Source organism: Nerophis ophidion, linkage group LG02 (genome assembly GCF_033978795.1).
Source record: "Nerophis ophidion isolate RoL-2023_Sa linkage group LG02, RoL_Noph_v1.0, whole genome shotgun sequence".
In the NCBI taxonomy this organism is placed as follows: domain Eukaryota; kingdom Metazoa; phylum Chordata; class Actinopteri; order Syngnathiformes; family Syngnathidae; genus Nerophis; species Nerophis ophidion.
Genome location: NC_084612.1, coordinates 57,240,998 through 57,267,744, shown reverse-complemented (window position 1 = coordinate 57,267,744; position 26,747 = coordinate 57,240,998). Strand labels below are relative to the sequence as shown.

Genomic DNA, 26,747 nt, shown 5'->3' with positions numbered 1-26,747 from the left:
AATGTCCATTTCTCAGATGATGCAATTGTTGATGACTGAAGTGCTGATGTCAACCAAACCTTGGCAGTACATCCAACCGGCCTCACAACCGCAGACCATGTGCAACCACACGAGCCCAGGACATCCACATCTAGCAGGTGAACAAACCTCCATCATAGTCCTAGACCGGCCACCCAGACAGCTGCCAGTACAATTGGTTTGTATAACCAAAAAATGTTTACACAAACTGTGAGAAACCATTTCATGGATGCTCATCTGCATGCTTGTCTTCCTCATCGGGGTTTCGACCTGACTGCAGTTTGTCGTCGTAACCGACCTGAGTGGGCAAATGCTCGCATTCGATGGCATCTGTTACATTGGAGAGGTGTTCTCTTCATGAAGACACTTTTATTTTGTTAATGTGGTTATAAACAAGATCTACTTTGACGCCATTAAAGTGTGATTGGTTTAGGAAGGTTTCTTGACTTTTTGCAAATAAATAGTCCTGCGTACCGTCTTTACTTTCTGTTGAGCTTTTATGCCATCTTACTAAAGCAGCCACAGTAACAATCCACATTTTATGTTATAAATGCACAAACACGGAAGTAAAGCTCCTCCTCTCCGAAGAAGCCATGCATGTCAGCAGCGTTCGCTCCAATGACGCAGTTCATAAATTAGTCTTTTCTCGCCTGGAGAATGACTCGCCATGGCTTTGAATCTTATATTTCCATTATTTCCCCTGTATCTTTGTGCATTTCTGCTTGCTGTTTTCCAGCTTGTGGCTCAACAGCAACTGACGACATTATACTTCCTCAGGCTACCGAACGGCCCGGGGGTCAAAAAGGAGTCGCTGCTACATTATATTATTGCGTTAACTTTGAGAGCCCTAATTTTTAGACTCAAAAGTTGGTTTGTTGTGTTAAACTTTGACGTTCATTTTGATATCCAGATGATGTGCTTTTTAAATCAATGGTCATGTGTGGCCAAATGTTCAAATGGTAGACTGGTAGAGAGTACAGATTGAGGCATTTACCATCATGTTTGCAACAAAGTGTTTGCAATTAATATGAATGCTGTAATTTGTTGCCATTTTGGATACAATAAAATAAAGCTGTCTAATAAGGCAATGGTGGCATGAAATCAATGTAAAATATACTATTCTTATAATAGTTTAATTAGGTGAAGAGTGGCGTGGTAAACATGACCTCTTTCAGGCAGTCCTGTGTCATTGATCGGAAGGACAAGATGACGCCGATGATGGTCATCCTTTTCAACAGGTTCTCTCCTCCTGCGGTGAGGAAGAACCCAAAGTGAGATAAAGATTAAACATATTTTGGGCAATTGTGAAAATCGTTTTGGGAAGGCGCTTTTCCTGCCCCAAGAATACAAAACCCAAACGCAGTGAAGTTAGCACGTTGTCTAAATGGTAATTAAAAACATAATACAATGATTTGCAGAAACTTTTCAACTTATATTCAATTGAATAGACTGTAAAGACAAGATATTTAATGTTCAAACTGAGAAAAAATATATACATATACATATATCTTAAAATAATCATTAACTTAGAATTTAATGGAAGCAACACATTGCAAAAAAGTTGTCACAGGGGCATTTTTACCACTGTTTTACATGGGCTTTCCTTTTAACAACACTCAGTAAACGTTTGGGAACTGAGGAGACACATTTTTGAAGTGGAATTCTTTCCCATTTTTGCTTCATGTACAGCTTAAGTTGTTCAACGGTGTAGTATTTTAGGCTTCATAGCGCACCACACATTTTCAACGGGAGACAGGTCTGGACTACAGACAGGCCAGTCTAGTACCTGCACTCTTTTACTCTGAAGCCATGCTGTTGTAACACATGGCTTGGAATTGTCTTGGTGAAATAAGCAGGGGCGTCCATGATGACGTCGCTTAGATGGCAACATATGTTGCTTCAAAACCTGTATGTACATTTAAGCATTAATGGTGCCTTCCCAGATGTGTAATTTACCCATACACCCCCATAACATCACAGATGTTGGCTTTTCAACTTTGCGCCTATAACAATCGGGATGGTTCTTTTCCTCTTTGTTTCAGCAGACAAAACGTCCACAGTTTCCAAAAACAATTTGAATTGTGGACTCGTCAGACCAAAGAACACTTTTCCACTTTGGATCAGTCCATCAAAGATGAGCTCGGGCCCAGCAAAGCCGGCAGTGTTTCTGGGTGTTGTTGATACATGGCTTTGCCTTTGCATAGTAGAGTTTTAACTTGCACTTATAGATGAAGCGACAAACTGTAGTTATTGACAGTGGATTTCTGAAGTGTTCCTGAGCCCATGTGGTGATATCCTTTACACACGAATGTTGCTTTTTTGATGCAGTACTGCCTGAGGGATCAAAGGTCTGTAATAATATCGCTTACGTGCAGTGATTTCTCCAGATTCTCTGAACCGTTTGGTGATATTACGGACCGTAGATGGTGAAATCCCTAAATTCCTTGCAATAGCTCATTGAGAAATGTTGTTTTTAAACTGTTGGACAATTTGCTCACGCATTTGTTGACAAAAGGGTGACCCTTTCCACATACTTGTTTGTGAATGACCGAGCATTTCATGGAGGCTGCTTTTATACCCAATGATGGCATCTACCTGTTCCCAATTAGCCTGTTCACCTATAGTGTTTGATTAGCATTCCTCAACTTTCTCAGTCCTTTTTGCCACTAGTGCCAGCTTTTTTGAAAAATGTAGCAGGCATTAAACTCCAAATGAGCTAATACTTGCAAACATAATGATTATCAGTTCGAACGTTAAGTATCTTGTCTTTGCAGTCCATTCAATTGGATATAAGTTGAAAATTATTTGCAAATCATTGCATTCTGTTTTTATTTACCATTTACACAACATGCCAATTTCACTGGTTTTTTGGTGTTGTATTACATAGCACTGTGCCTGCAACTCAACAATTAGACTGTAGTTTTTTTGGTCGTCCTCCTACATCTTGTTGACAAGTCATCCCAAAGGAACGGAAGCTGCAGAAATGGTGACTAACTCCATCTTTTCTTCCATTTTCACTTCCAGTAAGGTGTCATCCCGAGGTCTCCCAGTATTTTTGTCTCCTTCCCCTTTCACTTTCCCTGCGCCTTACCTTATCTTATCTTCCTCCTCTCACCTGTCAGCCTCCTCCTCAGGTCGCTCGTTTCCTCCGCCTTATTATAGCTGCTCCTCATCTGCACCAGCACGTCCATGTTTTCTCTGACCAGTTTCTGGCAGGAGGAGAAAAAGTGATATAAGTTCCCATAACGGCAGGATGGTGCAGTTGTGACCCATGTGCAAAATGTATGACTTATGTCCATCATGTTGGAGGTGCCAACATGCAATACAAGAGGTTTGTCGGCACGTTTAGCCACTTTAAAGACGACCCGATTTCTTCTGGTGTCAAGCGAGGTATTATTTAAATAATTTTAAAACAATAGCAAATATAAATGTATCATTGTAATTGAGTTTTTGTTGTTGTTGCTGGAATCCAAAAAGATAAAAATGGCTACAGTTGTAAACTTCTTGCATTGTTTACATTGTTATAGGTTTTTTACTATAAAAAATTATTTATTTTGGAAACCTTAATTCAAAATGTTTTTTATTTGAAATTATTTTTGAATATATATTGGTACCGTCAAAGTGCAATATACATCATTCTTTATTTATATTTGTATTTTAATTTATTCATTTTGAACTTTCTTTTTGTACCTGGCTGAGTATATTTGTACTTTAAATTTGTTAATTTAGAATATATGTTTAGTACTAGAAAAGTGCTATATAATTATTTTACATATTTTCCTTTATTTTTCTTTTATTTAGAAAATGTATATAAATTAATATTTCCATTAATATCAATCAATCAATCAATGTTTCCTTATACAGCCCTAAATCACTAATGTCTCAAAGGGCTACACAAACCACAACACAAACCACTACGACATCCTCGGTAGGCCCACATAAGGGCAAGGAAAACTCATATATATAATAAATAAATTATATTATATTGTAATAAATTGATATTTCCATGTATATAAATGTATATGTCTTACTTATAATTTACATGTTTAATGTACCTGAAAAGTGCTATATAAAGCCCTCGGATATATAATATTTTGATTTTACATTTATTTGAAGAAAAAAAAAACAGTTTTGATTTTATTTGTTGTGGTAGAGGAGTTTGCGTGTCCCAATGATCCTAGGAGCAATGTTGTTCGGGCCTAATAGGGTTTCCCAAGGGGAACAGGTCCTAGGTGAGGGATCAGACAAAGAGCAGCTCGAAGACCTTTATGAAGAAGAGATATTGAGGATCCAGATTTCCCTCCCCCGGACTTGGGTCACTGGGGCCCCCTTCTGGAGCCAGGCTCGGAGGTGGGAAACGATGGCGAGCTCCTGGTGGCTGGGCCTGATCCAATGGGGCCCGGCCGGGCACAGCCCGAAGAGGCAACGTGGGTCCCCCCTCCAATGGGCTCACCACCCATAGCAGGGGCCATAGAGGTCGGGTGCGATGTGAGCTGGGCAGCAGCCGAAGGCAGGGCACTTGGCGGTCCAATCCTCGGCTACATACAGTAAGCTTGCTCTTGGGACGTGGAACGTCGCATCACTGGGGGAAAGGAGCCCGAGCTAGTGCGCGAAGTGGAGAAGTTCCGGCTGGATATAGTCTGACTCACTTCGACGCACAGCAAGGACTCTGGAACCACTTCTCTCGAGAGGGGCTGTGGTGTGGTCTTGGTTGACAAGACTCTGCAGCGTCGCATGGACATCGGGGGGTGTACCTCTGGATTGGCAGACGGGGGTGGTGGTCCCTCTCTTTAAGAAGGGGGACCGGAGGGTGTGTTCCAACTATCGTGGGATCACACTCCTCAGCCTTCCCGGTAAGGTTTATTCAGGTGTACTGGAGAGGAGGCTACGCCGGATTGTCAAACCTCAGATTCAGGAGGAACAGTGTGGTTTTCGTCCTGGTCGTGGAACTGTGGACCAGCTCTATGCTCTCGACAGGGTTCTTCAGGGAGTTTGCCCAACCAGTCTACATGTGCTTCATGGACTTGGAGAAGGCTTTCGACCGTGTCCCTCGGGAAGTTCTGTTGGGAGTGCTCAGAGAGTATGGAGTATCGGACTGTCTGATTGTGGTGGTTCACTCCCTGTACGATCAATGTCAGAGCTTGGTTTGCATTGCCGTTTCCAGTGAGGGTTGGACACCGCCAAGGCTGTCCTTTGTCACCGATTCTGTTCATAACTTTTATGGACAGAATTTCTAGGCGCAGTCAAGGCATTGAGGGGTTCCGTTTTGGTGGCTACAGAAATTAAGTCTCTGCTTTTTGCATATGATGTGGTCCGGATGGCTTCATCTGGCCGGGATCTTCAGCTCTCACTGGATCGGTTCGCAGCAGAGTGTGAAGCGACCAGAATGAGAATCAGCACCTCCAAGTCTGAGTCCATGGTTCTCGCCCGGAAAAGGGTGGAGTGCCATCTCTGGGTTGGGGAGGACACCCTTCCCCAAGTGGAGGACTTCAAGTACCTAGGAGTTTTGTTCACGAGTGAGGGAAGAGTGGATTGTGAGATCGACAGGCGGATCGGTGCGGCGTCTTCAGTAATGCGGACGTTGTATCGATCCGTTGTGGTGAAGAAGGAGGTGAGCCGGAAGGCAAAGCTCTCAATTTCCCCGTCAATCTACGCTCTCATCCTCACCTATGGTCATGAGCTTTGGATCATGACCGAAAGGACAAGATCTCGGGTACAAGCGGACGAAATTAGTTTCCTCCGCCGGGTGGCAGGGCTCTCCCTTAGGGATAGGGTGAGAAGCTCCGTCATCCGGGAGGAACCTCAAAGTAAAGCTGCTGCTCCTCCACATAGAGAGGAGCCAGATGAAGTGGTTCGGGCATCTGGTCAGAATGCCACCCAAACACCTCCCTAGGCAGGTGTTTAGGGCACGTCCAACCAGTAGGAGGCCATGGGGAAGACCCAGGATAAGTTGGGAAGACTATGTCTCATATATATATAGATACATATATATATATATGTAGGTGTGGGAAAAAATCACAAGACTACTTCATCTCTACAGATCTGTTTCATGAGGGGTTCCCTCAATCATCAGGAGATTTTTATATATATTTTATATATATATATATTTTATATATATATATATATATATATATATATATATATATATATTTATATATATTTTATATATATATATATATATATATATATATATATATATATATATATATATATATATATATATATATATATATTTTGTGCATTTTGTGATGTGTTTTTATTCTCATGTATTTATTTTGAAATTCATTGTTATACCTTAATATTTGTATTTTTACCTTAATGCATTAATTTAGAACACACTTTTAGTACTTGAAAGGTGCTACATAAATCATTTATATCTATGTTTTACATAGTTTTTCTTGTTTTGTTTTTTTTATTTTTAGAAAATTACAAATGTTTCCATTTTTTTACTTGTACTGTATTCTTAATCTTTTTAAAATCCATGTTCATGTACCTAAAAATTGCTTTATAAATTTATCAGATTAATTTCAAATGTATTTGGGAAACTTATTATTAAATACTTCTGATTTGATTGTAATACTACATCAATCATATCCATTATTTCTTTTTCTCTTTTTACCTGAAAATGGCAGCACTTAGAAAAATGTATGAAAACAATTTTTATGTTTTCTGTATTCATTTGATGTCGTGCATGCATACCTAATATCGTGGCTGGTGTGTGTATCATACCTTCAGCTCACTGACTTGAGAGGTGATGTGCCACATCAGGTTTTCGCTCAGGAACTTAACTCCGTATGAACCGAGTAGTTCAGCCAGAGCTTGTAATTCTGTCCAAAAATATTTCATATTAGTGGCAGATTCATATCACAGCAAATGGAGGCATTAATTATTTGAGTAATGTGGATATAAACTAATAATGATGGGTAGCAAGAGTGCAGCTTATCTCTATCGATAATAATACAGTTATTTATAGACGTGTATGGTTAGTGGACTGAAGGATGAGTCAGTAGAATGTAGGCACATACTCCAGCAGCTACATTTACACCAGCACATAGCGAGGCGGGTTTCCAAGGTACAGTGAGTGTGTGTTTGAATAGCATTTTAAGACCGTAGGTGAGCGTGTTCCGTGTTGCAATGAACTGTGGGCTAAAAGGGAGCCAAATGTATGTTGCACTATGTTGGCGGTGAGCGCACTTGGCAACAAGAAGCTAAAAGACATAAAGTATATTTCTGCAAAGATGTCGTGACTGCTCAATGTTTATAGTGGTTCTTTCTGCTTCAGCAAAACCGCTGTTTATTTTCACTTCCCGTCATTTTTGTGACAGCAAAGCCACAGTCTTACACTCTGATACAGTGTTTTTCAACCACATTAGTGCACCGTCAGATGTATTGTCTGGTGTGCCTATGTAGTTTCAAACATTTGGGTTCAAATATTTTTTTGTAAACCAGTAATTATAGTCTGCAAATTGCTAATTGCTTTGTAGATGACGGTTTGTTGTGATCACAATATGCAGACCACAGCGGGAGGCAGCATGCAGGTAAAAAAGCATCTAATGCTTAAACCAAAATTAAACAAAAGGTGAGTGGCCCTAAGAAAAGTCATTGAAGCTTAGGGATGGCTATGCAGAATGAAACTAAAACTGAACTGGCTGCAAAGTAAACAAAAACAGAATGCTGGACAACAGCAAAGACTTACAGCACGTGGAGCAGCAGACGGCGTCCACAAAGTGCATCCGTACATGACATGACAATCAAGCATGTCCCCACAAAAAAGGATAGTGTCCGCTAAACTTGAATAATCTTGATTGCGAAAACAAAGCAGGTGTGGGGACAAAAACAGGAAAAGCCACCAAAATAGGAGCGCAAAACAAGAACTAAAACACTACACACAGGGAGACCCCAAAAAACTCAAAATAAGTCAGAGCGTGATGTGACAGGTTGTGACAGTGCACCTACTTTGAGACAAGAGCTATAGTGATGCATGCTTGGTTATGCTTTAAAGTCATATCCAACAATCGCGACAAGGACGTTTTATTGTCTACTGAGTTTATTTTCTTAATGATGTCTGCTGGTAGTGCGCCTCTGCATTTTTTCAATGAAAAAAATGTGCCTTGGCTCAAAAATTTTTGAAAAACACTGGTCTGATGGACTCAAAGTATCACACAAATGCTGTATTATTCGTATTATTTAACAGTCATAAACTATTAGAAAATGTGCAGTGCATTAGACTCCAATACAGACTACGAAGTGTAATACATTAACCAAAACAAAGCAAAATGATATCTATTATCGACAAATATTTCTAGGCTAGTTATAAATTATAATTAAATTAATAAGATCACTATTTTTAAGCAGTATTTTTAATCTAAGGTATTTAAATGTTTTTGTACAGTACCCAAAACATGTAAATCACTCTATTATATTATCTACTAGTACAATCTTTGCTTTTAAATCAAACCTGAAATGTCGAAATATTACAATGCATTCCTGTAAATATTTCCCTTAATTTGACATGTTAGAAAAAATATATAACTATGATAATTAAAGGTAATTTATGAAGGTAATTTATTTACTTCCCCAGTTAAGGTCTGTTAAGTCCAGAAAAGGCTTTAACTTGATTATATACATATAAAATTACCCAGTCAGCAAATTTGACGGAGAATTCAGTTCAAAACATGTTTACGAGGGATGGAACCAATATGGAAAAAATTACTGGTCCCTGGGAATAAATACCAGTACCCAATGGTACCATTTGTCTCTACTTTTGTTTTGAACTTTTGAACTTTGCGCTTATAACAATTCGGATGGTTATTTTTCACTTTGTTCCGGAGGACACCACGTCTACAGTTTCCAAATATAATTTGAAATTTGGACTGGTCAGACCACAGAACACTTCTCCACTTTGCATCAGTCCATCTTAGGTGAGCTCGGGCCCAGCAAAGCCGGCGGAGTTTCTGGGTGTTGTTGATAAATGGGTTTTGCTTTGCGTATTAGAGTTTTAACTTGCACTTACAGATGTAGCGACCAACTGTAGTTACTGACAGTGGTTTTATGAAGTGTTCCTGAGCCCACATGGTGATATCCTTTACACACTGATGTCGGTTGTTGATGCAGTACCGCCTGAGCGATCAAAGGTCCTTAATATCGTCTTTTACGTGCAGTGATTTCTCCAGATCCTCAGAACCTTTTGATGATTTTACGGACCGTAGATGGTAAAATCCCTAAATGCTCATTGAGAGCTGTTGTCCTAAAACTGTTCGACAATTTGCTTACAAATTGGTGACCCTCGCCCCATCCTTGTTTGTGAATTACTCAACATTTCATGGAAGCTGCTTTTATACCCAATCATGGCACCCACTGGTTCCCAATTAGCCTGCACACCTGTGGGATGTTCCAAATAAGTGTTTGATGAGCATTCCTCAACTTTATCAGTATTTATTGCCACCTTTCCCAACTTCTTTGTCACGTTTTGCTGGCAGCACATTTCAAAGTTAATGATTATTTGCAAAAAAAATTTTTTTTTATCAGTTTGAATATCAAAAATGTTATTCATGCCTACTGAAACAATACTTTTTTAACATTTAACAGTGATTTTTTTTATGAAAACTGTGCTATCTAGTTGTTATATATTTATTTCTTACACTTCTGTGTCTAATTTACAAGTGTTATATAGTAGACTTTGCATGCAGTTGCAAATCCAAGACGTGAGATGCCAGTCGTGTGTAGACTACGGTGTCAGGAATCTTTCCTTGTCATAAGTCATTACCTTTGTTGAGTCCTAAAAAGTGTTTGCACCGTAAGTATTGTACTTGTTGTACACTTGACTGCACCAAAGATATGTGTTGTAGTTTCCATTACCAAATTTGAACGTGTCCAAATTTCCATTTAAAATTGCTAATCCTGATTTGTAGCATTCTGGTTGAGTCCGCTATCAGTGCTTGTTTCCTGGCCGAGCGCTGAATCTGTAGTCTGTAACCGGATGTGACGTCACGTGCAACAAATGTCAATAAATATCATACTGTTTGATTTTACGTTTGTAAATGAATCGGTTCCTAAAAAAGTGCGGAATATACAGGACTGTCTCAGAAAATTTGAATATTGTGATAAAGTCCTTTATTTTCCGTGATCAAACTAAAAACATGAAAATGTCATACATTCTCGATTCATTACACATCAACTGAAATATTGCAAGCCTTTTATTATTTTAATATTGCTGATTATGGCATACAGCTTAAGAAAACTCAAAAATTCTATCTCAAAAAATTTGAATATTTCCTCAGACCAAGTAAAAAAAAAGATTTATAACAGCAAAACAAAATCAAAATTTGAAAATGTCAATTAATGCACTCAGTACTTGGTTGGGAATCTTTTTGCACGGATTACTACATCAATGCGGCGTGGCATGGAGGCAATCGGCCTGTGGCATTGCTGAGGTGTTATGGATGCCCAGGATGCTTCAATAGCGGCCTTCAGCTCATTTGCATTATTGGGTCTAGTGTCTTTCAGCTTCTTCTTCACAATACCGCACAAATTCTCTATGGGGTTTAGGTCAGGAGAGTTGGCAGGCCAATCGAGGACAGTAATGCCATGGTCAGTATACCAGTTACTGGTGGTTTTGGCACTGTGAACAGGTGCCAGATCATGCTGGAAAACTAAATCATCATCTCCATAGAGCTTTACAAAAGATGGAAGCATGTACACAGCTGCATTGACTCTGGACTTGATGAAACACAGTGGACCAAAACCAGCAGCTGACATTGCTCCCCAAACCATTGCTGACTGAGGGAACTTCCGTTGTCTCGAGTTCAGGAGCGGCTTGACCATGGGAATACGGCTATTGAAGCTGTATCTGTTGAAAAGCTCTATGGAGATGAGGATTTCATTTTCCAGCATGATCTGGCACCTGTCCACAGTGCCAAAACCACCAGTAACTAGTGTACAGACCATGGCATTACTGTCCGCCATTGGCCTGCCAACTCCCCTGACCTGAACCTCATAGAGAATTTGTGGGGTATTGTGAAGAAGAAGCTGAAAGACACCAGGCCCAATAATGCAAATTAGCTAAAGGCCGCTATTGAAGCATCCTGGGCATCCATAACACCTCAGCAATGCCACAGGCTGATTGAATCCATGGCACGCCGTATTGATGCAGTAATCCGTGCAAAGGATTCCCAACTGAGTGCATTAATTGACATTTTCAAATGTCTGATTTTGTTTTGCTATTATAAATATTTTGTTTTTACTTGGTCCAAAGAAATATTCTAATTTTTAAAAAAAGGATTTTTGAGTTTTCTTAAGCTGTATGCCATAATCAGCAGTAGTAAAATAATAAAAGGCTTGCAATATTTCAGTTGATGTGTAATGAATCCATAATGTATGACATTTTCATATTTTTAGTTGCATTACAGAAAATAAAGGACTTTATCACATTATTCTAATTTTCTGAGACAGTCCTGTAGTATCCATCCTGAATGTTCTTCTTATTTGCATATGTTATGATGACAAAATGACCAAAGTCCTGATCTTTTTCAACTCCAACAAACAGGATGCAAGTTTTGAGAGGGATAATTGTTATATTTTTGAAGAAATTCTATTAGTAACCTGTCACATCCGAGAACTCCTCCGCACTGAAAGTGGGTTCGTTGTCAGACTTCTGATTGATAAAGCACAGCATGGCTGGAGAGTGCAGGATGAGGGAGTTGCTGGCCAGACGTAAGAGACTCTCCAGGTACCTGTGGTGCACAAAATACATAGGCATGTGTAACAGTTGTCAACAGCGTGGCTTCGTAGTAAAAGAGTGCGGGTACTAGACTGGCCTGCCTGTAGTCCAGATCTGTCTCCCATTGAAAATGTGTGGCGCATTATGAGGCCTAAAATTCCACAACGGAGACTGTTGAACAACAATAACTGTACATCAAGGAAGAATGGGAAATAATTCCACCTGAAAATCTTTTAAAATTGGTCTCCTCAGTTCCCAAACGTTTACCGAGTGTTGTTAAAAGGAAAGGCCATTTAACACAGTGGTAAAAATAACATTTCTCAGTTGAAACATTAAATATCTTGTCTTTGCAGTCTATTAATTTGAATATAAGTTGAAAATGATTTGCAAATGTATTCTGTTTTACTTACCTTTTACAGAATGTGCCAACGTCACTGCTTTTGAGTTTTGTATATTTTTTAAGCTTTTTGTGAAACCTATAAACAAACAGTAGCAGAATACTAAGCTATCCAATGTTTACTGTACTCACAGACAGCAATATTAAAATTACATCATTTAATTAGACATGAAAGCTGCACAATCAAGTCCTTACTTATTCACTCTGCAGCATGTGGTTACGTACCAAACAAAAAAATATATACCGTATTTCCTTGAATTGCCGCAGGGCATATAGTTTGCGCCTGCCTTGAATTACTGCCGGTTTAAACTCGCTTCCTAAAATAATTAGCGCATGCTTAGTATTGCCGCCTGGTCAAACTCGTGACTGTCATCATTTTCATAATGGAGGAGGCTGATTTTAATACCGGTAATTTGAAATTGCATAAAGGGAAGAAGATTAATAGCTGTTCAGTAGGATTTAAGGTCCAAGCTTACATCACACTCAAATTTTTACTGAATGCCTTTGGTAAGTGCCTGAGTGAGAAGAGGTTTTAAAATAATTAGCGCATACTTACTTTTACCGCATGCCTTTGGTAAGCACAGGACTGAGAGGAGGTTTTAAATGAATTAGCGCCCCGGCTGCAATTCAAGGAAATACGGTATATCTTATTTGAAACTTTGCCTCCTCCCTGTAGTCATTGAAGTACTCTACAGTATATAGTGGCCATACCAGCTTGTGTAAACGTGTGTGAGGGTCTGCGCACCCCTGGAGTCCAGGGGCTGCGTTTGCTCCAGTAGGACACTCCTCACCAGCCGGGACACGTCCACATTGACGTAGCTGGGGAGGCTGTGCAGGCTGGCTGTGTAAGCTCTTATCCCCGCCAGGAGCTCCGAGGGCCGAGCGATCTCCTGGGTGGTCTGGTTGTAATTGGCCATCTTCACGATGATCCTGGTGGGAGATAATAAGTCAGAATACGCCGCAAATAAATTACGGTGGTATTTCAACACTGAGGTGCAAATAACTGCAAAGTGTTGCTGAGGACTGATATTTTTTTTGGGTGACTCGGGGGGGGGGGATAATCATCCACGTACTCAGAAACATGAGGTTGCCAGGCACTAATCTAAATAACAGTTAACGCTGAAGTGAAGCAGAGCAAAAGGAGCGACGTGAATGATCGCTTTTTTAAGTGGGTGTAGCATGAAAAAATTGGAGGTTAAAGAATAGTAGAGGTAGTTAAAGAGCGCAGTAATGAAGGGGGCAGTTTACGAGAGACAAGATTCTGTAGCTTTCCAGGTTGTTCTCTATATCACATTATTTTGACAGTGTTGTATAAAACCCAGAACCGGTGAAGTTGGCACGTTGTGTAAATGGTAAATAAAAAACAGAATACAATGATTTGCAAATCCTTTTCAACTTGTATTCAATTACAAAGACCGCAAAGACAAGATATTTAATGTTCAAACCGGAAAATGTTATTTTTTGCAAATATTAGCTCATTTGGAATTTGATGCCTGCAACATGTTTCAAAAAAGCTGGCACAAGTGGCCAAAAAGACTGAGAAAGTTGAGGTATGCTCATCAAACACTTATTTAGAACATTCCACAGGTGAGCAGGCTGATGGGAACAGGTGGGTGCCATGATTGGGTATAAAAGCAGCTTCCATGAAATGCTCAGTCATTCACAAACAAGAATGGGGCAAGGGTCACCACTTTTTCAACAAAAGCGTGAGCAAATTTCCCATCAGTTTAAGAACAACATTTCTTAACTAGCTATTGCAAGGAATTTAAGGTTTGCACCATCTACGGTCCGTAATATCATCAAGAGATTCAGAGAATCTAGAGAAATCACTGCACATAAGCAATTATATTACGGACCTTCAATCTCTCAGGCGGTACCGCCTAAAAAAGCGACATCAGTGTATAAAGGACATCACCACATGGGCTCAGGAACACTTCAGAAAACCACTGTCAGTAACTACAGTTTGTCGCTACATCTATAAGTGTAAGTTAAACTCTACTATGCTAAGCGAAAGCCATTTAACAACAACACCCATAAACGCTTTGCTCGGCCCAAGCTCACATAAGATGGACTGATGCAAAGTGGAAAAGGGTTATGTGGTCTGACGAGTCCACATTTCAAATTGTTTTTAGAAACTGTGGACGTCGTGTCCTCTGGACCAAAGAGGAAAAGAACCATTGGCATTGTTATAGGCGCAAAGTTGAAAATCCAGCATCTGTGATGGTATGGGGGTGTATTTGTGCCCAAGGCATGGGTAAATCACACATCTGTGAAGGCACCATTAATGCTGAAAGGAACATGCAGATTTTGGAGCAACATATTTTGCCACCCTTGCTTATTTCAGCAAGACAATGCCAAGCCACATGGTACAACAGCGTGGCTTTATAATGAAATAGTGTGGGTACTGGACTGGCCTGCCTGAAGTCCAGACCTGTCTCTCTTTGAAAATGTGTGGCGCAAAATGGAGTCTAAAATACCACAACGGACTGTTGAACAACTTAAGCTGTACATCAAGCAAGAATGGGAAATAATTCCACCTGAAAAGCTTCAAAAATGTGTCTCCTCAGTTCCCAATCATTTACTGAGTGCTGTTAAAAGGAAAGACCATGTAACACAGTGGTAAAAATGCCCCTGTGACAACTTGTTTGCAATTTTTTTGCTGCCATTAAATTCTAAGTTAAAGATTATTTACCCAAAAAAAGTAAGTTTCTTAGTTCCAAAATTAAATATATTTTATTTGCAGTCTAGTCAATTCTGTTTTAATTTACCATTTACACAACGTGCCAACTTCACTAATTTTGGGTTTTGTACACAACAGAAACTATTTTTAGCGCACAGACGGTGTGCTGCGCGGGGTAGGTAAATTCATGTGTCCTGGAATGATCCAACCGCAAGCGAATGCATATTGAAATACATTTTCCATACAGGAGACACATGATAATATTACATTTCCTAAATAAAAATAATAATAGAAAAATAATAATCAATTGAATTTGTTTTAGAGAGGCAGTCCACTACCAATGTTGTTCAGTTTGATTTTACGTGAAATGGTAGGCAGTAGTAACATTGTAAAATAACTAAATGTTTTTATTTTTTTTTTTGTCCGGTCCAGCTTCTCAGGCAAATCATATAGGTGATGTAAATGCCCATATCAGCTGTTCAGATTTACTTTACAAAATAGAAGTGTAGGATACTTCTCTTGTTGCCTTATTTGAATTTGACTTTATTCAATCAATCAATCAATCAATGTTTACTTATATAGCCCTAAATCACTAGTGTCTCAAAGGGCTGCACAAACCACTACGACATCCTCGGTAGGCCCACATAAGGGCAAGGAAAACTCACACCCAGTGGGACATCGGTGACAATAATGACCCAGTGGGACGTCGGTGACAATGATGACTATGAGAACATGATACTGTGATACTGATGACTATGAAAACATATGAGAACATGATACTGTGAAAGATCAATCCATAATGGATCCAACACAGTCGCGAGAGTCCAGTCCAAAGCGGATCCAACACAGCAGCGAGAGTCCCGTTCACAGCGGAGCCAGTAGGAAACCATCCCAAGCGGAGGCTGATCAGCAGCGCAGAGATGTCCCCAGCCGATACACAGGCAAGCAGTACATGGCCACCGGATCGGACCGGACTCCCTCCACAAAGGAGAGTGGGACATAGAAGAAAAAGAAGAGAAACGGCAGATCAACTGGTCTAAAAAGGGAGTCTATTTAAAGGCTAGAGTATACAAATGAGTTTTAAGGTGAGACTTAAATGCTTCTACTGAGGTAGCATCTCGAACTGTTACCGGGAGGGCATTCCAGAGTACTGGAGCCCGAAATGAAAACGCTCTATAGCCCACAGACTTTTTTTGGGCTTTGGGAATCACTAATAAGCCGGAGTCCTTTGAACGCAGATTTTTTGCCGGGACATATGGTACAATACAATCGGCAAGATAGGATGGAGCTAGACCGTGTAGTATTTTATACGTAAGTAGTAAAACCTTAAAGTCACATCTTAAGTGCACAGGAAGCCAGTGCAGGTGAGCCAGTACAGGCGTAATGTGATCAAACTTTCTTGTTCTTGTCAAAAGTCTAGCAGTCGCATTTTGTACCAACTGTAATCTTTTAATGCTAGACATTAAATATAAATTAATTTAAATTTAAATTAAATTTAATTTAATTAATTTAATTTAAATTAAATATATTTATATTATCATTTGGTGCAGCTGGGCCGGAGGAGGAGGGGATAGAAAGAGAAAAAAAGAAAGACAGAGGGGGACATTTTGGGGATAAGAGAGGGATTAGACAGAGAGACAAAAACAACAACAGCAAATACAACAATAACAACAACAACAATAGAACAACACCAGCACATACAATATTTACAAATATGATCGTAAAAGTGATAGCAAATAAGCAGTTAGTGAAATAAATAATTTAGTAACGATAATGAGCATTTTTACACTAAAACTGGAGCAATACAAATACCAATAGAAAAAGCGCTATTGATCATGAACAAAACCAATAGTTTACCTCTATTATCAAAAATACAGTTGTACAAATGCAACAATACGTATACATAATGATAGCTAGAAAGATAATAAAAAAATAAATAAATAAATGAAATTTTAAAAAAAAGGAATACCGAAAGATGAAAGGGAAGAGAGAGAGGCAGCCTATATTAATCTTGTAGATTGTTATAGTAACCATGGGTTAAGCTCTGTCAATATGCCTTGTGTTACCCAGTTTAGCCTAGGGCAACAACGTTGATATATGTTTGATGAAACTTATAACTAAATTTGATAGCTGTCCCTAGTTTTATATCATTTTTACGAATTAAAAATATTACTACAATAGTAGTAGTAATATAATGTAGTAGAACTGGTAGTATGTCAGTGTATGACTGTCATGATCTGTGGCTTGGATCATGTTTCTGTTTTGTTCTGTTATTTTTGGACTCCCTTAGTTATACTCTAGCCTTTAAATAAACCCTTTTTGTTGCGATCTGTGACTCAGATCTTCACATGTTTATTTTTCCATCTTTGTTTCATTCTCTTCTGACCCACTTACTTCCTGTTTAGTCCGTTACCATGGTTACACATTGATTTCACCTGCTCCTCGTTTTCTACACACCTGGTTCTCCTTGATTTCTCCCTATATAAGCTTTCCTCTTTTCTTTGTTCACTCTCGGATCCTAATTTGCCCACGCGCAACAGTGACGACTCTCGACCTTCATCTTTGTATGTATATTCTCGCTAGCTTTTACGCTAAGCCATTTGTTTATTCCAGCTCACATGCTGATGAATTGTTTTTCTGTTTTTGGTTTGCCTTCTCTTTACAGCAGTGTTTTTGTTCCTAGCCTTTTGTTATTTAATAAATCCATTTATAACTTACCTTGTTGTGTTCATCGCTTCGACGCATCCCCGGAAGAACCAATCCGGCATTACAATGCCACACAAGCGTCACACTTTTTTTTTTAAACCAGTTGATCTGCCGTTTTTTTTCTTATTTCTCCTATGTCCCCCCCTCCCTTGTGGAGGGGGTTCGGTCCGGTGGCCATGGATGAAGTACTGGCTGTCCAAAATCGGGACCCAGGATGGACCGCTCGTCCAGAGTCGGGACCCAAAATGAACCGCTCGCCTATGCATCGGTTGAGGACATCTCTGCGCTGCTGACCCGCCTTCGCTTGGGATGGTTCCCTGCTGGCTCCACTTTGGATGGGACCCTCGCTACTATATTGAATCCACTTTGGACTTGATTCTCACGGTTACGTTAGATCCACTGTGGATGGGACTTTCACAATATCATGTTAGATCCGCTCGACATCCATTGCTTTCGGTCCCCTAGAAGGGGTGGGGGGGGTTGCCCACATATGTGGTCCTCTCCAAGGTTTCTCATAGTCATCATGGTCGACGTCCCACTGGGGTGAGTTTTTCCCTGGTCGACGTCCCACTGGGGTGAGTTTTTCCTTGCCCTTATGTGGGCCCTACCGAGGATGTCGTGGTTTGTGCAGCCCTTTGAGGCACTTGTGATTTAGGGCTATATAAATAAACATTGATTGATTGATTGATTGATTGATTAGTTCCTGTTTTGTGCACCTCCGGGTTTGTTTTGGCTTCTATGGGGATTCATTTGGTTCACCTGCCTCTGTTTAGTGGTCGGCACGCTCATTTGCAGTCTACCACTAATCAGGGAGCTATTTATTCACCTTTCCCGCCACGCTCAGTCTGGCTTCTTTGTTTACGTTAGTAGTTCTTGACTCCTAGTTCATGCTTCCTGAGCTAAGTGGTTGGTTACTTTAGCTTCCCGTGCGTTTGGCACATTTTTCCTTAAGTTTGTTTCCAGTTTGGCTACGATTTATGAGAAGTAAATCACGTTCATACCTGCAAATCCTGTCCGAAGTGGTCCGTTTGAATCCCGGGGGACCAAACCACGCAGCCAGCTGTAACCCCGCCGTAACAATGACATTATATTTATAAAATAATACATAGATAATTCATAAATATTTTTAAAATATATACTTACATATACATATTTCTGTTATAATTTTAATCAAATTAAATTATTTTTATCACTATTATCTTTAGTAGTTGTAATCTTTTATAATATGTATGTATTTCTTCTGTTACATGTTGTATAATGAGATTACAAGTTATTTTAGTTTTTGATTATGTCATACTGTTTTACTATTACTTATAGTAATACAGTATAGCGCAGGGGTCACCAACCTTTTTGAAACCAAGAGCTACTTGTTGGGTACTGATTAATGCGAAGGGCTACCAGTTTGATACACACTTAAATAAATTGCCAGAAATAGCTAATTTGCTTAATTTACCTTTAATAAATAAATCTATATATAGCAAAAAATGGGTATTTGTCAGTCATTCCGTAGTACATTTATTTTCTTTTACGGAAGGTTTTTTTGTAGAGAATAAGTGATTAAAAAAAAAACCTTAATCGAACGGTTTTAAAGAGGAGAAAACAGGAAAAAAAAAACGAAAATTGAATTTTGAAACATAGATTATCTTCTATTTTGACTCTCTGAAATTCAAAATTCAACCGAAAAAAAGATGAGAAAAACTAGCTAATTCACATCTTTTTGAAAATTTAAAAAAAATAATTGATGGAACATCATTAGTAATTTTTCCTAATTAAGATTAATTTTAGAATTTTGAAGACATGTTTTAAATAGGTTAAAATCCAATCTGCACTTTGTTAGAATACATAACAAATTGGACCAAGCTATATTTCCAACAAAGATAAATTCAAAAGACTTTCAAATAAGATTCAAATTTGATTCTAGATTTGCCAGAATAATTTTTGGGAATTTTAATCATAATAAGTTTGAAGGAATATTTCACAAATATTATTCGTCAAAAAAAACAGAAGTTAAAATGAAGAATTAAATTAAAATGTATTTATTATTCTTTACAATAAAAAAAATAAAATAAAAATACTTGAACATTGATTTAAATTGTCAGGAAAGAAGAGGAAGGAATTTAAAAGGTAAAAAAGAATATGTGTTTAAAAATCCTAAAATCATTTTTGAGGTTGTATTTTTTCTCTAAAGTAGTCTTTCTGAAAATTACAAAAAGCAAAGTAAAACAATAAATGAATTTATTTAAACAAGTGAAGACTAAGTCTTTAAAATGTTTTCTTGGATTTTTAAATTCTATTTGAGTTTTGTCTCTCTTAGAATTAAAAATGTCGAGCAAAGCGAGACCAGCTTGCTAGTAAATAAAAAAAATAAAAAAAATAGAGGCAGCACACTGGTTAGTGGTGCTATTTGGGCTATTTTTAGAACAGGCCAGCGGGCGACTATCAGGTCCTTACGGGCTACCTGGTGCCCACGGGCACCACGTTGGTGATCCCTGGTATAGTGTATGTATTTATTTATCCATCCTCATTCTATACAGCGTATCCTCAGCATCAGGGTCACAGGTAAGGTGGCTATGGACGAGAGGCAGCATACATCCGAGACTAGTCACCAACCAATGTCATTATACATCATTAAAATTATTCAAATAATATTTGTTTTATATTATTCTTCATTATCAATTGAGGGTACTTGTAATATATAAATATATTTGATTAGTTTTTCTATTACTAAAATACACTACTACTCAGTAGAATAATTCACTTTCGAGCAGCTGACACAGGGTCAGTTTTGAAATAAATGCACCGTTCACAATGCACTGAACTCTGAAACAGACACTGCAAGCCCCATAAAATATGTTTACATAATTCTAGTGTTTATCAATCAAAAGTCCACCCATCCACCCATCTAGTAAACCTTCAGGGGCTTAGTGCAGGGACCACATTCAACATCCGCTCGCTTCCCTGTGCACTCCACATACTCAGAAAGGCGTGTCTCCATGTGAGAAAGCAGGAACTCTGTGGGAAGGATAGTGTGCGCAAAGACCACGATGTCAGGGCACAGGCTGTAGGTGGAGCACATCTCACTCAGCATCAGATGCATCTTGTCCACACTGCAATCCAAAGAAAGAGCGGATGCAAGAAATTAATCGACTGATATTTAGATGATGTGGAAGTGGCATATGGAACTAAACACGTTAAGAGAAATACAGGGGTAATAAAAAACGATGAGCTATGCAAACAACCCAGGTTAAAAAAACTTAAGCTTTTTATAGAGGTTTCAAAAAGCCAATTAACCAATCAACATGATTTGATATTGTCAGATATTAGCAAAAAGAAAAACAAGCATGGCTAGCATGTAAAATATCTGATATAATCTCCGATGCAAGCAGTCCACAGCGTGTCTATTTGTTCAATGTTGGGCAGCCAGTTAACGTCTCAGAGCCTTTCTACTAAAGGTTTGATAGCACACACAATGCAATGTTCTAAACTTGTGCGCCAAGGTCTGTGTCTCTTTAGTTAGCAGAATGAAGAGCGCAATCTACGAAGGGCCGTTAGGGACATTATTTAGAATGACCTCTAACATACACGACTGAAATGCTCTCACGTAAACAACTGAAAAATTATTATCTCACACACGCTACTAAAATCCTTTCACTCACACTACTAAAATCCTCTCATACACATATTTGAAATGTTTGTCTCTCACAGACACTACTGAAAACCTCTCACATACACTAATGAAATGTTTCTCTCTCACACCCAGTGCAGAAACCTGTCACACACACTACTGAAGTTATTTTCAGTAGTGTATGTGAATGGATTTTAGTGGTGGGTGTGAGCGAAAAACAATTCAGTAGTGTGTGAGAGAATTTCAGAAGTGTGTATGGGAGTGTTTCAGTATTGTGCGTGAGAGAGACAAAAAACTGTTGTAAGTACAAGAGTGTTTCAGTGGTGTGTATAACAGTGTTTCAGTAGTGTATGTGAGTACAAAATAGCAGTGTGTGTGCGTGAGAATTTCAGTCGCGTGTGTTAGATAAATAATTTCAGCAGTGTGTGTGTGCGTTTGTGTGTGCGCGTGAGAGAGAGAGAGAGAGAGAGAGAGAGAGAGAGAGAGAGAGAGAGAGAGAGAGGGATAGGATTTCAATAGTGTGTGAGAGAAAAAAATCAGTAGTGTGTATGAAAGCATTTCAGTAGTGTGTATGAGAATGTTTCAGTAGTCCGTGTGAGAGAAAAAAAATCAGTAGTGTATATGAGTGTGTATACAGTAAGTGTTTCAGTAGTGTGTGTGAGAGAAAAAACATTTCAGTTGTTTATGTGAGAGCATGTCATTAGTGTGTATAAGAGTGTTTCAGTAGAGTGTATGAGAGTGTTTCAGTCGTATGTGTGAGAGAAAAACATTTCAGTTGTTTATGTGAGAGCATTTCAGTAGTGTATGTAAGAGGTAATTCTGAATAATGTACCGAATGGCCCCTCATATACATGTATTTCCACCAGGATACAGATACATTCAGGGGTACAGTTGCCTATTACTGTCTTACTCATGTGGAAGACTCTTCTGGTGGCAGCGTGTAAAAGAAACAAAAAGTGAATTCAAACCTTCGATCTGCTGACTGTGAGGCCAGCATGCAAACCACTCGGCCGCCATATAGCACAAAATAATCAATAACACTAAAAGTACAATCAACTATGGTAGAATTGAATCTTTATAACAACTTAATTCCACACTTTGAATAAATAAGACCTAATTAAAAGCTTCTCGTTAATTGGGAATAAAACTGACTTGGTGGTGATGCTGCGATTTTTCCTCAGGCTTTCAGCTCCTGGTTTTTCCTTGTGGACCTCTCCTTTCTTTGGCACAGCTTTCTTCTGCTTTTTGTGGCGAGCTGCACTGATGGCTTCAGCACAGTGTTTGGGCAGCAACTACACAACATGTGGATTTTTTTCATTATATGGTGTATTGTAAGCAGACTTTTGAATTGATACGCTACATTGCCAAAAGTATTTGGTCACCTGACTTGACTCACATATGAGCTTGAAGTGCCATTCCCTTTCTAACCAATTGGGTTCAATATGATTTGGGCCCAACTTTTGGAACCTATTACAGCTACAACTCTTTTAGGAAGGCTAGCCACAAGATTTCGGAGTGTGTTTATAGGAATTTTCCACCATTCTTCCGAAAGCTCATTAGTGAGGTCATACACTGATGTTGGTCGAGAAGGCCTGGCTCTCAGTCGGAGTTCTAATTCATCCCAAAGAGATTCTATCGGGTTCAGGTCAGGACTCTGTGCAGGCCAGTCAAGTTCATCCACAAAATACTCTATCATCCATGTGTTTATGGACCTTGCTTTGTGCACTGGTGCACAGTCATGTTGGAAGAGGAAGTGGCCCGCTCAGGACTGTTCCCACAAGGTTGGGGGCATGGAATTGTCCAAAATGTTTTAGAATCCTGAAGTACCGTATTTCCTTGAATTGCCGCCGGAGCGCTAATTAATTTAAAACCTCTTCTCACTCCTGTGCTTACCAAAGGCATGCGGTAAAAGTAAGTATGCGCTAATTATTTTAAAACCTCTTCTCACTCCGGCACTTACCAAAGGCATGCAGTAAAAATGTGGGCGTGATGTAAGCTTGGACCTTAAATCCTACTGAATAGCTCTTAATCTTTTTCCCTTTATGCGATTTCAAATTACCGGTATTGAAATCAGCCTCCTCCATTTTGAAAATAATGACAGGGGAAGTGTCACGAGATTGACCAGGCGGTAATACTAAGCATGCGCTAATTATTTTGCGAAGCGAGTTTGACCCGGCAGTAATTCAAGGCAGGCGCATACTATATGCCCTGCGGCAATTCAAATAAGGTATTCAAAGTTTCTTTCACTGGAACTAAGGGGTCAAGCCCAACTCCTGAAAAACAATCCCACACCAAAATTTCTCCTCCACCAAATTTCACACTCTGCCCAATGCAGTCCAAAATGTAACGTTCTGCTGGCAACCTCCAAACCCAGACTGGTTCATCAGATTGCCAGATGGAAAAATGTGATTCATCACTCCAGAGAAGGCGTCTCCACTGCTCTAGAGTCCAGTGGCGACGTGCTTTATACCACTGCATTGGATTTTGTAACGTATGGCTTGATTGCAGCTGCTGGGCCATGGAAACCCATTCCATGAAGCTTTTTGCGTACTGTACGTGGGCTAATTGGAAGGACACATGAGGTTTGAAGCTCTGTAGCAACTGACTGTGCAGAAAGTCTTTGCACTATGCTGACCTCTCTGTCAGTTTACGTGGCCTACCACTTGGCAGCTGAGTTGCTGTTGTTCCCAAACTTTTCACTTTTCTTATAATAAAGTTGATTTTGGAATATTTAGGGGCAACTAAATGCCACGACTGGATTTGTTGCAGAGGTGGCATCTTGTGAAAGTTCCACACTGGAAATCACTGAGAGTGGCCCATTCTTTCACAAATGTTTGTAGAAACAGTCTCCATGCTTAAGTGCTTGGTTTTATACACCTGCGATTAGGACAACTGAATTTCATCATTTGGATGGGTGACCAAATACTTTTGGCAATATAGCATATGTTGCTTGGAAGAATGGCACAGACCTGCTCGTCAAGGTTGCACTGCTCAGCACAAATCTCCAACATGACTGCACTGGTCTGCTTGGCTATGCGCTCCAGGAAGGTCACGCACATGCGCAGACTCATCTTCTCCACCGCCTCCTCCTGGACACAGAAGCAAGCGTGGAAAGTGTGAGTGAATAGAAAAACGCAGTCACTCCAGGAATTTGCGATGTTGGGATCGCTCAAATTACACATTTCGGCCAATCGCTTTTGTCTTCGAGTTGCGCTCTAACATCGAAATGTTATTCCTTGTTTGTTAATTGTGTAGAAAAAGAAGGAACAGAAATGTGTAACAATAAGTAATTTGTTATCGATCAAATGGCACAAAAGTTCCACAGCGCTAAGCCCTCTGGGTAATGTAAAATCAAAACTAGTGCTGTCAAATGAAACTGTTAAAAAATCGGATTAATTTGGATTGATCGTAATTAATCACAAGGCATCGCTCGCTTGCAGAATTGAAAGAGAATTTAAAAAAGACCAATCCTGAATGATACCAACACTTCCAATCTAATCTGATGGAGCTTCAGAAGTGATCAATACATCAATCAATCAATCAATGTTTAATGATATAGCCCTAAATCACGAGTGTCTCAAAGTGCTGCACAAGCCACTATGACATCCTCGGTTCAGATCCCACAAAAGGAAAGGAAAAACTCACAACCCAGTGGGATGTCAATGTGAATGACTATGAGAAACCTCGGAGAGGACCACAGAATAGTGTGCGAGTCCAGTCCATAGTGGATCTAGTTAATAGTGTGAGAGTCCAGTCCATAAAGGATCTATTCAATAGTATGAGAGTCCAGTCCATAGTGGATCTAACATAATAGTGAGAGACCAGTCCATAGTGGATTTAACATAATAGTGTGAGAGTCCACTCCATAGTGGATTTAAGCAAATAGTGTGAGAGTCCAGTCCATAGTGGATCTAACATAATAGTGAGAGTCCAGTCCATAATGGATCTAGTTAATAGTGTGAGAGTCCAGTTTATAGGGGATCTAACATAATAGTGAGAGACCAGTCCATAGTGGATTTAACATAATAGTGTGAGAGTCCACTCCATAGTGGATTTAACATAACCGTTTGAGAGTCCAGTCCATAGTGGATCTAACATTATAGTGAGAGTCCACTCCATAGTGGATGTAGCATAATAGTTAGAGTCCTGTCCATAATTGATCTAATATTATAGTGTGACAGTCCAGTCCATAGTGGATCTAACATAACTTTAAGAGTCCAGTCCATAGTGGATCTAGTTAATAGTGTGAGAGTCCAGTCCATAGTGGATCTAATTAACAGTGTGACTGTCCAGTCCAAAGTATTTCTAACATTATAGTGAGAGACCAGTCCATAGTGGATCTAGCATAATAGTGTGAGAGTCCAGTCCATAGTGGATCTAACAAAATAGTGTGAGAGTCCAGTCCATAGTGGATCTAACATTATAGTGTGACAGTCCAGTCCATAGTGGATCTAACATAATAGTGTGAGAGTCCAGTCCGTAGTGAATCTAATATTATAGTGTTAGAGTCCAGTCCATAGTGGATCAAACATAATATTGTGAGAGTTTAGTTCATAGTGGATCGAGCATAATAGTGTGAAAGTCCAGTCCGTAGTGGATCTAACATAATATTGTGAGAGTCCAGTCCATTGTGGATCTAACATAATAGTGTGAGAGTCCAGTCCTTAGTGGATCTAACATTATAGTAGTGTGAGAGTCCAGTCCATAGTGGATCTAACATAATAGTGTGAGAGTTTAGTTCATAGTGGATTTAACATAATAGTGTGAGAGTCCAGTCCATAGTGGATCTATCATAATAGTGAGAGTCCAGTCCATAGTGGATCTAACATAATAGTGTGAGAGTCCAGTCCATAGTGGATCTATCATAATAGTGAGAGTCCAGTCCATACCGGTTTTAACATAATAGTGTGAGAGTCCAGTCCATAGTGGATCTAACATTATAGTGAGGGTCCAGTCCATAGTGGATCCAGCATAATAGTGAGAGATTCCAGTCCGTAGTGGATCTAACATAATAGTGTGAGAGTTCAGTCCATAGAGAATCTAACATAATAGTGTAAGTGAGAGTACAGTCCATAGTGAATCTAACATTATAGTGCGAGAGTCCAATCCATAGTGGATCCAATGGATCTAACATAATAGTGGAAGTCCAGTCCATAGTGGGGCAGCAGGAGACCATCCCGAGCGAATGGGCGAAACTACCCAAAGATAGGTGAGCCAAACCTCTGGCATCGTATTTAAAAAAGACCTGAGACTGCAATTGGTGCCAAACGTCCATCAACAAAGAAATAAGAACAAATTGATTAAAAAAAACAAACTACTTTTTATATTGTCATTAATAGGTCTTATCTGTAGAATTTTGGAGACAAAACTACAGTATTTTTCGTACTTTAAGGCGCTTAAAATACTTAAATTTTCTCAGAAACCAACAGTGCGCAGTATAAACCGGTGCGCCAAATATACGGAATAATTATGGTTGTGTTAACCAACCTCAAAGCTAATCTAATGATAAGTGTGACCAGTAGATGGCAGTCACACATAAGAGATACACGTAGACTGCAAGATGATACCAGTAAAAAACACCAAACATTAAATGTCCCATTGA

At 39.3% G+C, this 26,747-nt stretch overlaps 1 protein-coding gene across 2 annotated transcripts in view; it reads right to left on the bottom strand.

Moving 5' to 3' along the window:
• Window positions 1-26,747, bottom strand: part of nckap1l (NCK associated protein 1 like) — an 83,701-nt gene that overhangs the window by 25,763 nt on the left and 31,191 nt on the right. For both annotated transcript variants that reach the window (XM_061887108.1, XM_061887116.1), the window contains exons 18-25: window positions 24,115-24,234; window positions 22,298-22,437; window positions 20,496-20,627; window positions 12,846-13,064; window positions 11,620-11,750; window positions 6,748-6,845; window positions 3,134-3,227; window positions 1,185-1,267 (exon numbers count right to left, since the gene is read on the bottom strand). In XM_061887108.1, the coding sequence (XP_061743092.1) occupies window positions 1,185-1,267; window positions 3,134-3,227; window positions 6,748-6,845; window positions 11,620-11,750; window positions 12,846-13,064; window positions 20,496-20,627; window positions 22,298-22,437; window positions 24,115-24,234 (1,017 nt within the window). The remainder of the gene's footprint in view (window positions 1-1,184; window positions 1,268-3,133; window positions 3,228-6,747; window positions 6,846-11,619; window positions 11,751-12,845; window positions 13,065-20,495; window positions 20,628-22,297; window positions 22,438-24,114; window positions 24,235-26,747) is intronic.